Source organism: Notolabrus celidotus, chromosome 14 (genome assembly GCF_009762535.1).
Source record: "Notolabrus celidotus isolate fNotCel1 chromosome 14, fNotCel1.pri, whole genome shotgun sequence".
In the NCBI taxonomy this organism is placed as follows: Eukaryota; Metazoa; Chordata; class Actinopteri; order Labriformes; family Labridae; genus Notolabrus; species Notolabrus celidotus.
Genome location: NC_048285.1, coordinates 15,503,797 through 15,517,862, shown reverse-complemented (window position 1 = coordinate 15,517,862; position 14,066 = coordinate 15,503,797). Strand labels below are relative to the sequence as shown.

The 14,066-nt window shown below is 41.9% G+C and overlaps 1 protein-coding gene across 1 annotated transcript in view; it reads left to right on the top strand.

Annotated features, from left to right (window-relative positions):
- The window catches only part of LOC117825458 (WD repeat-containing protein 49-like), a 44,583-nt gene that overhangs the window by 630 nt on the left and 29,887 nt on the right, over window positions 1–14,066 (top strand). Inside the window, exons 3-12 of the mRNA XM_034701321.1 lie at window positions 891–986; window positions 2,068–2,376; window positions 5,381–5,554; window positions 7,044–7,127; window positions 7,323–7,415; window positions 7,690–7,861; window positions 11,851–12,018; window positions 12,158–12,306; window positions 12,689–12,922; window positions 13,810–13,974. Coding sequence (XP_034557212.1) covers window positions 906–986; window positions 2,068–2,376; window positions 5,381–5,554; window positions 7,044–7,127; window positions 7,323–7,415; window positions 7,690–7,861; window positions 11,851–12,018; window positions 12,158–12,306; window positions 12,689–12,922; window positions 13,810–13,974 — 1,629 coding nt within the window. The 5' untranslated portion in view covers window positions 891–905. The remainder of the gene's footprint in view (window positions 1–890; window positions 987–2,067; window positions 2,377–5,380; window positions 5,555–7,043; window positions 7,128–7,322; window positions 7,416–7,689; window positions 7,862–11,850; window positions 12,019–12,157; window positions 12,307–12,688; window positions 12,923–13,809; window positions 13,975–14,066) is intronic.

Below are 14,066 nucleotides of genomic sequence, written 5' to 3'. Positions count from 1 at the left end.
CATAAACAAAACATGATTGAAACATCCCCGAGGCAACAGCATTCTTCTCATTCAATGCAGTAACATAAACATGCTTGTTGCAGTCTACTGTCTTGTTGACAAGAGATGTAAATAAAGAGGTGGATAAACTATCACCAGCTATCAAGATCATGGTACAGTTAGTCATCATTATAAAAGAGATAAAAGCTTCAACAAAGGATTGATTTTATGCTTTCATTACACACTCCGCATTCTAAATCTCTGAGTAGTTTAATAACACTTCCAATGAATTTTGGTCTCATAAACCTGCATGAAATATAAAGTGGATTCTGCCCTTTGTAGTGTTTTAAAGAATGTCAAAAAGCAACTTCAAAAAAGAGCTTATAATCACCACACCGGCTGATTCAACAAACCCTGACTTTCATCCACACTTCTACATTCATGCTGCCCATCTACCTGACTTTGGTATTTAATTCCACATCACCTGACACACAGACACTTGGTGTGCTTTGGCAACCTGCTGCCTCCTGGAGTCATATCCAAGGCATAATGCAGGGACCTGTTCACCCACCTTTGAAAGCGGCTGAGCTGGGGGGAAAGTATTTGTTGAGAAAGAAAAAAAAAGAAACACCGTTGCTCACTATTCAACACAGACATGTTTGGACAGAGTGAAAAGAGGCAACAAAGGCAGCCCTTTGCTGCTGTGACTCTGCCTTATGATTAAAGTGACATGACAACCCGCGGTGAACCTGATATTCAAGGTTACTAAGGGATTACTGGAGCCGGGAACATCTTGTTTTGTCATGTAACACCTATGAATGTGAGAAATGTATTACTGGCTTCTGCACAGAGTCGCGTACACATGCTTTACCTCAATGACCTTGCCTGGTATTTTGGTGATTGATTGACAGGTCTGAGCTGTAACCATGGGAACGAGGATGGAGGTGGCACAGCTTGAGAGCAGAATGAACACTGAGGACTACAGAAAGCTACAGGGCCTTTTCCTGGTGAGTCTCACAGAATATTTAACTTATGTAAAGCACTTGGAACAGATACAGTATCTCACAAAAGTGAGTACACCCCTCACATTTCTGCAAATATTTAATTATATCTTTTCATCGGACGACACTGAAGAAATGACACTTTTATACAATGTAAAGTAGTCAGTGTACAGCTTGTATAACAGTGTAAATTTACTGTCCCCTCAAAAATAACTTAACACAAAGCCATTAATGTCTAAACAACCAGCAACAAAAGTGAGTACACCACTAAGTGAAAATGTCTAAATTGGGCCCAAAGTGTCAATATTTTGTGTGGCCACCATTGTTTTCCAGCGCTGCCTTAACCCTCTTAGGCATGGAGTTCACCAGAGCTTCAAAGATTGCCACTGGAATCCTCTTCCACTCCTCCATGACGACATCACAGAGCTGGTGGATGTTAGAGACCCTACGCTCCTCCACCTTCCGTCTGAGGAGGCCCCACAGATGCTCAATAGGGTTTAGATCTGGAGACATGCTTGGCCACTCCATCACCTTTATCCTGAGCTTCTTTGGCAAGGCAGGGGCCGTCTTGGAGGTGTGTTTGGGGTCGTTATCATGTTGGAATACTGTCCTGTGGCCCAGTTTTTGAAGGGAGGGGATCATGCTCTGCTTCAGTATCTCACAGTACATGTTGGCATTCATGGTTCCCTCAATGAACTGTAGCTCCCCAGTGCCAGCAGCACTCATGCAGCCCTAGACCATGACACTCCCACCTCCATTCATGACTGTAGGCAAGACACACTTGTCTTTGTACTCCTCACCTGGGCACCACCACACACACTTGACACCATCTGAACCAAGTAAGTTTATCTTGGTCTCATCAGACCACAAGACATGGTTCCAGTAATCCATGTCCTTAGTCTGCTTGTCTTTAGCAAATTGCTTGCAGGCTTTCTTGTGCATCATCTTCAGAAGAAATGTGAGGGGTGTACTCACTTTTGTGACATACTGTATATACATGTTTATCAGCATAATTTAATATAGTAGCTCGAGGTCTGACGAGACGTTTGCAGTCTTTGTGCAATTTCTTCTGTTGATCTTTACACAGGACCACTCTGGTGCACCTTGCTCCCTGTCCAGAGCTGAATTCATCCATCAGGCTTGGTCATCAGTCGGCCGTGGCTCCAAGGAGGATTACGGCCTCCTGTTTGACAGCGTGGTGATCACTCAGGAGCATCGTGGCCTCCTTCTGGATATTGATATAGTGAAGGAAGAAGGCCGTGTCGACTGGGCTGGCCTCTGCTCCTTCCTGCTCCTGGAGCTTTCTGAAAAAGTGAAGAACAGTAGAACCAGCAGTGTGCCTTGCTGGACGCCACCACGCACTCTGACCTGTCCACATCGAGACCCTGTTCAAAAGGTAAAAAGGTCACAACACTCTTCGAGAGTTGAGAAAAGAAGAGTTTGTTATGAGGATTCAAACGTAATTCCCATCATAAACTCCTGATCTATGGCAGAAAATTAACTGAAAATCATTTTGACTTTGACTGACTGTCTGGAGACTCTGTGACTCTGCTGACTTGCTGGAATTCCACATTATTAAACATTGTGTGAGGAAAAGTCTGAAAGTATTAGGGTCTTGCTCATCAAAATGGCCCACCTCTTTGGAGATAAATGGCTCTAGACTCCTTTAAGTTTAACATCTATCAATTAAAATGTAAATGAAGCGGCCGGTGTAAAGTGCCTGCCGCTGTGGATAAAGTGATGGCTCACCACTTCAATCTTTCTATCCTGAGAATGTCAAAGTGTCAGGATGTTGTGTAAGTTGTTTTCCAAATGGCTGGAGGGGTTTGACCTATATAGCAAAGAACATTTTTAAGAAGGCAAAAAAAGTGCGATGTTGCGTAGGAGACTAATTTCTGATCCTTGCTCCCTCAGTGAAGTGTGGCGCAGTTAAAGCAGACAGCTGAATAAGAGGATGTGTCACTTCCTGAAACTGCAGCCATCTGTATTTTGCATAGAACAATGGATTAAATCAGAATGGCTAATGTAGATGAGGTTGTTTTTGTTGTAATGTTTGAAAAATAATCAGACTGCTGTACACTATGCACAAAGTTTCACATACTCTACTTATTCTGGTTTCATGGCCGAATACACCAAACAACAACAACAACAACAACAACAACAACAGACAATGCCATGCAGTCTTGATTCCTCAGTGTTCAAAACTGACTCACTAAAGAGAATCTGAGTCAAATCCGAGTCTAGTCCCCATTACCTGAGCCTGAGTCTGAATCCTCATTGATATAATTATCATTCATTATTAAGAGGACTAGCTGTCTCACTCAAAACAAGTCACTGTATGCACCTTGGCTGACTGTGCAGGGCCTTTTGGATGCATAGAAACATATTTAATATATCACATTTTTAAAAGTCAAAGTCTTCTTTATTGTCAAATAAATCCTGTTGGCTTGTTTGGAGATTTAAATAACCAGCAGAGTTGCAGCACTTTGTGTCATGCATAAATGCACACAGCAGCACCTCTCTTGATGGGTAGATGCACTCATGGTTTCTGATGTGCTGGAATCACTGCAGGTGTCTTAAAGAATCAAAACCCACCCGTTATTAATCACAGTTTTATCTAATTAAACAACTTGGATGCAGTGGTTGAGTCACTTTAGTTGCAGACATTACTTTAATCAGTAGTCCAAGTAGGCTAACTATAGTATTTCACTTGTCTGTTAAAGTTTGAGTTCGTCTCATAGACTGTATAAATAATGGAGGTAGTATCCCTAACGTCACCCATCTGTTTCTGAAGCGCTGTTTTGAAGCCAATCGTTGGCAGGAGCCATATTGGATGCTGAACTCAACCGAACTCAACCTAACTTCTGTCAAGCGAGTGTAAGGTAAAGCGGCAGGCTTTGAGCCTCCTAGCCAACAGCTACAGTGTTCACGCCTGTCAATCAAGTCAGCTATGCCTCTCATAATCGAAAACTCATAAACTTAATACCTTCGAAACTGGCGTGTTATAAAAATTCACCCCCAGTACAGTGTGTGCAGATCAAAAATTGAGCTATCCAGACTACGCTTGTTTTTTGTACCAGGCTGTAAGTATGTTTATTTCTGCTGTAAAGATCAGCTTTTTTTGAATTAATGTGTATGTTGTTTCCGGTAGTTCTGGAGCCGGCCTCAAGTGGACACTCGAGAAACTGCAGTTTTTAACAAACTTGGTCGGAGGTTGCAGCTTGGTTTGTCTCCATCTTCTCCTAAATGGTTATTTTATATATTGCACATGTTGCACCAAGTCCAAATCCGAGTCATCAGCTCTCGAGTCCAAGTCGAGTCCTTCTGCAATTTCTTCCCGTAACTTTTTTCTTTCTTACCCCAGACTTCTAATATTGTGCATTGCTTCTGAATTCATGCAGCATTAAAGTCCAGCTTCATGTCAGGTTTAGTTTCTCTTTATCTTATGTTTTGCAATCCCAATATTTCTTGCAGAGTTCTTATCAGTGGTCTTCCTGAATACTTGAAATATCACTGGTCTCCATAATGTAAGCTAAATGGGAATTTATTGCTTCCACAGTAGGGGTTTGGGCAGTTCAGCATTTTAAGCAAAATAATAACCAATATTGGTTTTCTCTTGGCAAACAACTTCAGATAGAAAGAGACCTCAGTGGATGACACTTGACAAAATCTAGCATATTTAAGACTCACTGACACAATATTCTTTGTGGCAAACTAACTTTAAAAGTTAGAGCATTTTGGCTGTGTATCGCAAAGATAAAGATGATTCAGACTGAAGGACAATTTAAGGTCTTTGAAATAAGCCATTGGAACTCACTGTGCAAGTCACGCACTGGCTTTAGATACACATGACGTGCTCTCTTACCAAGGCTGCAGTTGGCTCTGGAAAAGTGACCACTAGAGTACATTAAAGCCCTGACCCTAATTCTAATATAGCTTTATTTCATCAAAGATACTCAGTGTCTTCCTTATAACACAGTCAGTCCAAGCCTTTTGTCTGCAGCTCTCTCTTTTCTGTAGCTTAGCCAACAAAATGGCATCATCCATTAATTCTTGATGTTTTATCGGTTTGGGCAAAAAAGGAATGTGCCACACACACTTGTTCTTATTTTGATTCAACAAGGGGAAGATTTAGGATCAAGGTCGTGTTTAATTTTGTTAAGCAAGTGTAGTTTTATGACTCAAGATCAGGGAGAAAGCAGAGGGAGTACTTAATTCTAAAATATCTTAAATTGTAGCCTCCATTTTACTAATTAACTCCCCATTAAAATGTTCAACAACTGCATCAAAGAAAGCTGTAAAGCTGTCAGGTTAACACAGTGTGATCTACACACTGTTACTTTAACACTTACATTTGTCTAGGTTAAATTCCTGTCTTCCATGTCCTCTGGTTTCTGCAGGTGTTGCACCTGCAGAGTTCAGGTCAGTATCTGACCGTGAGTAAAGGAGGAACTGCTGGGCTGTGGGACGGAGAGGACATGTCCCTTGTGCACACACATCGACTTCAGAACAGCACAGTTGCATCCAAAGACCTCTGGGTCACTGACATGGTGTTTCTGCACAACTTAAACAAGGTGACTTAACTTTTACGAAGCAACATGACAAACATATATCAATCAATCAAAGAAATGATTGGTGTTCTGGTCGTGATTCCATACTCTGAACCTTACAGCATTAAATTTGATGATTGAAAGCCTCAGATGTTATGTAAGGGATAATGTGTGGTTAGTAGGTAGTTATGAAAAAGAGAATCGCAACAGGGCGAAACTGGACCCTGACCAAACGGCAACCTCCGGTCTAAAAATATGAGTCAATGCGGAAGTGTTAAAAGCTGCAGTTCATCGAGGATCCGCTTGAGGCTGGCTCTGGAAGTACCGGAAGCCACATACAGCGTTCAGAAACAGATGGGTGACGTCACGGATACTATGACCATATTTTACACAGTCTATGACCCTGACACAAGATGTTCTATTTCTCCATAAATACCTTCTAACTGTGCATCACCCCACTTATTAAGATAAGATAAGATAAGATAAGATAAGATATGTTAAGATACTCCTTTATTCGTCCCACAACGGGGAAATTCATGGAGTTACAGTAGAAAACAAGAAGGCGTACAGTACAAGAATTTCAACAAGAATATATAAAGGAAGGAAATGTCCATCAAAATCGACAGCTTGGTCATAATTCTCCTGTCAGCCACCACCTCCACAGGGTCCAGGACTGAGCTGGCCTTCTTCACCAGTTAGTTCAGTCTTGCTCTCCTGTATCCTGTCCGCCCACAGCAGGTGAAATCCTTGCAATGTGGCGTTCATGTCCGGTGTTAGCTTTGTTAGCATGATGCTACTCTGCCAGTATTCCACCTTATCGCAGATAGATCTTATATTCCCTGTAATGGTGGGTGGAAGGACAGGTCAATGTCATCTTTTTTAGCTTGCACCTCAGTACCAGCACGCCGTCCTTGCCTTCTTCTCCTCAGTTCGAAGGAAACATCGAGCCTAGCATCGTTTAGCATCGACATGCTACTGCTTTTTGGCAAAAAACTTGGTCAAGAGATAATTGTATTTATTCAAAATGATTTATGCATGCAGTTTTTAAAAAAATAGTCCCAGTGATTTCATGTCAGTTAGCGTTCCATGGCAATGATTCTTATCTGCCTGTTATGGTCGATTTAATATGAAACTGTTCTAATCCAGTTCTCCGTTTTCTCTGAGCTCAGCGGTTGACACATCATTCAAAATAAACGAAACGCTCATGAGGGACCGGTAACTTAAAGTCTACAAGCAGAAGCACGATGTGGCGAAACTCTTTTCCACAGATTGATGTGACATGATGTGTGACCAGTTTGCATTGCTAATGTTCGTGAAAGTTAATAACCATTGTCAAGGGGTTGTAAAAAGCCCATTTATCGACAAGGCTGTTAAATTTGTTAGTAACTTTCCTTTAAACCGTTTCTTGATAATGCTACTACATCATTAAACTGCTGATATATCCAACATTGAGTGAAAATATGTCTCTCTATATAATTAACTCTCTTTTTTACCCCTTTTGTCTTGTTCTCAGATCGCTGTATCTTTCACAAGTAAGGAGGTGTGTTTTTATGACATACTGTCCAAACAGGACTTCAGCTGCAAATATAAACTCCAGGTAATAGCTTTACTTTTCATAGTTCACTTTAAAAAGAACATTACAGGTTTTATACTTTTTTTTTTATACTGTCCTATAACTGGTCTTAGCACTTGCTATCAAAATAGTCAATTCCATGTTTGTGTAATATAACTTCTAAAAAGTGTTGACAAACATGAAATGTACCATTGTTCACTAGATTTTCTCCCTCTCCAGGGTTTCAAGTTCACCCCCTGGTGTCTAGACTACTGGATGGATCCCTCTCAGCTTGACCAGGCTGTCCTCACCATAGGAGACATTGGAGGGCAGGTAATACATTGAGACAGAAAATCAAAAGAATAACTGAAGAAGTGAGGACTGGTGGGAAAGAGGAAGACTATTCTAAGGGGTCCTCACTTGTCTGCATCATCTGTGTGTGTGTGTGTGTGTGTGTGTGTGTGTGTGTGTGTGCGTGCGTGCGTGTGTGTGTGTGTGTGTGTGTGTGTGTGTGTGTGTGTGTGTGTGTGTGTGTGTGTGTGTGTGTGTGTGTGTGTGTGTGTGTGTGTGTGTGTGTGTGTGTGTGTGTGTGTGTGTTTTTTTTAAGGTCAGTTGTGTATACTTTACATCAGCTCAGATCTCTCTGTTTGAGAGACTTGGTCTGAGGACAGACTCTGATTCTGCTGACATCATCCTGTGGGACGAGCTGGTCAAAGGAAAGCATCACACCTGTTACACAGTGACACACCAATCACACACGCCTGCCTGGGTGAGGAAAGGTAGGGGAAACACTCAAAAGTTATGTTTCCTGTGCCTGTACTTCAAACTTGTCTGGTACCTTACTTGCATGTCATGTCATGTTTAATGAAGGGGTCAGCAAAAATAGCCTACGATGGCATACCTAGAGAGAGCTGTTCCATCTAAGTAACCAAATTGCTCTGATGGCTGTTGTTTGAAATCAAGGGACTTCACACCAGCCGTTGAGATCCCAAATCCTGCAGCTTGTTATTTTATTATTGGACAGAACAAAAGTAGAGGGAACAGAACCGGCAGCTTGGATGATAAAGAGACAGAAAACAAAGAACACAGTGTGGGTGTCAGGGATACCTGACGTACACTTTCACCTTGACAGCAGGGATGAGAGGCACTGTCTGTGCCTGCTTGCTCGCTCTCTTTTTCACTTTAATAATGGCTTATGCAACACCATGGAAATGCTTGGGTGTGTCACTGATACACACACACACACACACACACACACACGAACACACACACACACACACACACACACACACACACACACACACACACACACACACACACACACACACACACACACACACACACACACACACACACACCGAGTCCTGAGTCATCCACTTTATAGTCTTGCATGCCAGACTTTTGACTATTGGCATAAAGTCACGGGCTCAGGGTCTGGCCCCCTGAGACTTCCCACTTGAGCTCAGTCGGGTAACAAAGAGGTCGCTTAGTTGTATCTCGATTGCATCATTGGCACAGAGCCTCTCTGTAGACTCATTGGGCTGTTTGATAATGATTCAGCGGAGGCAGCGCTCTGAGACTAGCTTGGCTGAGAGGGGAGATCCTGATAAAGGGGGAAAACAAGAATAAAGTACTTCTAAATAAGCACAACAAATGGGGAAACAAAGGGAATACAAAAAAGGGGGAAACAGAGGAGACAATACCAGAGCAGTAAAAAGAGCCACTTGATTGAAATTTTGCAGGCTGTGTATGCACATGCATGTGAAACAACAGGAGAGGGTATGCTGTGCCTGTACCTGTATGCACTGTTTGTGTGTGTGAGAAAGGGAAATAGGGAGTGTCTCACTGCATATGTGTGTTATGTGTGTGCATACCTCTGGGGGGCTGGTGCAGTTCTTTTGAAGTTGCCCACCCTGCAGTATGAGTGGGCTGTGTACCATTAGACATGGCTGGTTATCCAGATCTCCAAACCTTCAGGCTCCTGGGCCACCAGAGAGAGAGAGAAAGAGAGAGAGAGAGAGGGAGAGATAGAGATAGAGAAATAGAGAGAGAGAGAGAGAGAGAGAGAGAGAGAGAGAGAGAGAGAGAGAGAGAGAGAGAGAGAGAGAGAGAGAGAGAGAGAGAGAGAGAGAGAGAGAGAGAGAGAGAGAGAGAGAGAGAGAGAGAGAGAGAGAGAGAGAGAGAGATTGGGAGGAAATTAGGATGGACACAAACTTGTTAGTCACAGAAAGGGAGAGATGGGAAGTGTGCCAGCTAGAGAAAAAAGCATAAACACATCCACATTATGCTGTGATCAAAGAAATACAAACAGACATTAAGGACAAATTTCAGCAAGGAGGTAAATGTGCTACGAATGGTTTCAGAACAAAAGAAGTTTGCTTTGATGTAAGATTTACAGTGATTTCTGCTTTTGCTCTTTAAATTCCAAACACACAGCCGTAAGCCTAAAGCAGATGTTACGTGCCTGTTTGTGCATCACAAATAGTTTGATTTATGATTTGTGTGTGTCAGTGAAAGGGAGAAGGGCCTCATTAATCAACGATGAGTCATGCAATGCGTCTGAAAATCCACTGATCTTTTAATTCACAGGACGGAGCAAAGATGTGGTGTATGAAAAGCAATCAGACGTAATTATTTGCCCTTGCTACGCGGCCGATCTTTGACCTACGACTGTCACATGCTATCTCACATCCCGCACTTATTTGAAGCAGTGTATGAAAGCTAAGCAGCCCCGAAATAGAGACTTTTGGCAACCAATTTAGCTGTTCTCAATCAGTGTGTTAATTGAGATGGATGGTGATGCAACATCCATTACATTTTCTGTAATACCAGTGAGCAAAGACTGGCCTAATTCTATGCTGTGCTGAGCGTCTGTGGTTCGGTTGGATTGCCTTACAGACGGGTTGTGGTCAATGCACATTAAGCACTGAGAGTGGACGTCCTTCAGAGTTCTATAAGGATTTGCCTTCACTGAGAAGACATCTTTTATATGAAGAAATTAATTAAAATAATCAGTGTGTCATCATTAAGATATGTTGCAATGCCATCTTACTTAATTTGTTGGAGTCAAATCAAATTCATTCACTCTGCTTTTTCTGTCTTTCACTTTTGCTACTTTAAAATGAGTTTGTTAGAAAAGTTCGGATGAAATGTGTGTGGGTAAACAGTTATCAGGCCTGTTGTTCCCTGTCGCACCATTTGAAAACAGAGAACTGCCAAATTGAAGTTTTCATCATGTCCTTTAAATGTTATGCCTGCTAAACATCTGTGGGAGGTCTTTATACTTCTCTGTCAACTGGCTGTGTTCCTTAGTCTTAAGTAGCTCACACTTTCCATGAGCCTCCCATTTTCCAAATTTCCTTCACTGATGTAATGATTGAGGAAAGTTGTTAATTAAAGCTGTGTTTAAAGGCTCACAACATCTCCTTCATTGTAAATATATTGGCCTTATTAAGTAACACAACATCCTTGAGTTATTTTTTACCACTTTCGATTTCAGTTCTTCTCAGCTGAGCATTTTGCAGAGTTCATTTTTGTTTTCTCAAGGATGTCTGGTTTAGATCTAATCTGTCTGAATAACTTTTTCCTGTACTGGTTGGGGATGCTTACATCTCTGTAGCCTGCCTGGGTTGGTGTTCCCCAAGGTGCCATCCTCAGCCACCCTGATGTTATGTTTAATTAGTACCCGGCTTTCTTACCGATCTTCCGGCTGTGTAAGATGCTTGATTCTGATTGGTCAAAATCCCTTGACAATGTCTGTATTTCAAGTTAGTAGCGGTGTAATAAGGATAATGTATGTTTAGCAGGTAGCAGGGAAATATAAACCCGACAGGGTGAGAAAAGACCCCGATCCTTACATAATTCCTTACTAGGGAATCGCATATGAAAACATATGTAGAAGAAAGTCAATTTGAAAAGTTGTATTTTCTCCATCATAATAAATGCTCTGTATAACCAGGCGTGAAAGTAGGCCAGTATGGTCTGATACTGCTTACCACTACAACATTCATATGAGCAACTGAAAAGAAGGGAGAGCTGCTGCCTGCCAAAACCCACATTCAAAACCAGTCATGGTCACACTTTCAGCAGGAAAACACATCTGCGGACTATGTGTCATCTTACACAACACTTGGTCCTCCTTATTAATTGTGTCTAAGCAGTTTGCTTCTGAACCCTGCTGTTTTTTGATCTGTGCTGGATGCTGCCCATGATTACTGCTAGCTAACGTGAGCTCGAGCTTCCACCAACATGCTGCAGCTGACCGATATCTGGTACTCTGCTTTAATTCAACAACACAGATAGCAACTCAGACAAGCTGTGTGCGAATTTGCTCCGTAACTCATTTTAACAGTACGCCACTGCAGCCTTGACATCCTAAACACAGCGCCTCTAAAAGGGTGCATTGGATTTATTATTCTGAGATGATTTCTCCACAACTAGACCACAGACTTTAAAAAGTGTAATTTGCACTGAGACAGACACAGAAACAAAAGCAGAAGTTATCAAATAAAAATAAGCAAAACAATCTTAAGCATTGCACTAACATGGTTTAAAAAAGAGTCCCTTGTGAATATAAAGGACATGAATAGAAAAAACAGTATAAAGTTTATAATTGCCTTCTATATTCTTTTGGTCCAGTATCTAATTGACTTTAATCATGAGCAGGCTTCCTCCCTCCAACAGTTTCACACTCTTTTCTAAATGTAATGAGGCTAATTGTCGTATCTGTCACACCTAATTTACTCCCACTCTTTGGTTGTCCCTGCAGTTAGCTACCTGGGCAGCCTGGAAGCTTTTGTGTCGTGCAGCACCAGACCGCAGAGCAGCATGGTGATCTGCTGGAGGGAAAAGGAAAGCAGGAGTCTACGAACCACTACTTTCTCTACCAAGAGGGGTGTGTGGGACATGGACCACCACAGAGGACTCAATCTGATAGGTGGGATACAATTTGATGGATTGATAATACTTACAATACAAACATTCCTTATCTATTCAAAAATAAAAGGCATTAAAACTAACAGATACCTCATTTTAAATAATATTAACTAATACGGAAACCATTTTAATGGTTGAAGCCACTGCAGGAGTGGATCATCTGGTCTTGCTGTGGAACCCCTCTGTGACCTCAGAGCCAGTTTGTGCACTCAGTGGGCACACATGCTCCGTCACTGCAGTCCGCTTTATGCAGACCAAGCAACAACTGCTCAGTTACTCCAAAGATGAGGTAGGAGCGTGTGTCCCTGTGCATGTACCTATCATTTAATATTTGCTACCTTAATGACCACCTTGTCTTCGATCCCCTGTTCAGTCTCCCTTGATGTCGTTTCTCATGCTGCTCTTCCTTACCCCACTGCAGCACTGTGCTTGTTTGCCTTCTCTTTGGCTTTTCTGAAGTTGATAAATATTTTAGATGTGATTTATGTTCCATCTGCCCTCTGCTCAAACACCATCTGCCATTGCAACTCTAAAAGCTTTACCTTAGCTCCCTCTGCAAACTCAACAGTCATCAGGTTTGCATCTATCATTCCTTCGTAATCAGTATTGTGGTATTTATTGTTTTCAGAAAGCTTTTACTCCCACACACATCTGCTCTTTCCCTTTTCCAGGTCCTGTGTCTATGGGATGTTTCAAGTCAGCTGTGCGTTCACCGTCTGGCTGGTGTTTTTCCTAAGACTCAAGAGGACACGAACACCTTCATGTTCCTCCATGAGGAGCAACAACTCCTCCTGCTCTCATTCAACAGCCAGCTCTTCCTGCTGGAGACTGTGAAAGAGGAGAGGAGGACCAGCAGCCATGAACACCCTGTTACCTGTGTGCTGTATAATAGTCTGTTCAGACAGGTACGCAGGGTACAAGTGGAATGTAAGGGCCCAACAAGGGTGTCTCTCACGATACCAGTACTATCAGAGAAAAAAGTTTCTTGACTTTAGGATCAGCAGCTAACACAGCCGTCAAAGTAATGTGATTCAAAGCTTTTCATCATAACATTTCCCATATCTATGCATGGAGTTTCATTAGTTGTCACAAGACTTTATGAATTCAAATTTTCCCTTTTGTCAAAACACTTATTTTTATATTCTTCATCTGCTACTGAAGATAATGACATTTGGAAAATTGTGACGGGACAGTAGCTTAATGAGGCTTCAGTGACTTAAGATTGTTTGGTCAAATCCAAGAGTTACCACTTGTACACTGGATGTACAATATTTATATATCATTGATTTATTTGACTCCATATGACTCCAGATATGACTTTTACAATGCTGTGGTTAAACAATATCCATAATGGATTTCATCAAGTATGGGTCATACTTTCCACATACAACATTAATGTGAAAAAACAGCGTACAAATATAAGAAAGAGCTGCTGAATCAAATATTAACATCCCTTATTTTAAAAGGTGACCGCTCTCTTCATACTCTGCCCCTGCTTTTATTCCCACTTGACAGCAGCATTAGTTGAATATTCTCATCAGTGGCGGCTTGTCAGTAAAATAAAGTGTAACCAAGCGTGGAGAATGGAGCAAGTCATTAAAGAAAACATCAGCTGGAGCTGCTTTTCATGCAGCTTAAAAAATGATAAAAATTTTTTTAGGATTGACATCTTCTCTCTCTCTCTCTCTCTCTCTCTCTCTCTCTCTTTCTCTCTCTCTCTCTCTCTCTCTCTCTCTCTCTCTCTCTCTCTCTCTCTCTCTTTCTCTTTCTCTTTCTCTTTCTCTTTCCGCAGGTAGTCAGCAGTGACTCTGCCTCCTCTGTGATATGCTGGCTGGCTGACACAGGCCAAAAGGTGAAGCAGTTCAACCATTGCCATGGCAACTCGGAGATCTCCACCATGGCCCTGGATGGCACACAGACGCGGCTGTTTACTGCAGGCACTGACGGGGAGGTCAAAGTAGGTGGACACACTCACACTCACAATTTTTTAGCTGTGAACTATGAAAGCACAGTTTAAATCTATAGAGATCTCAAATCTGAAGTGCACTG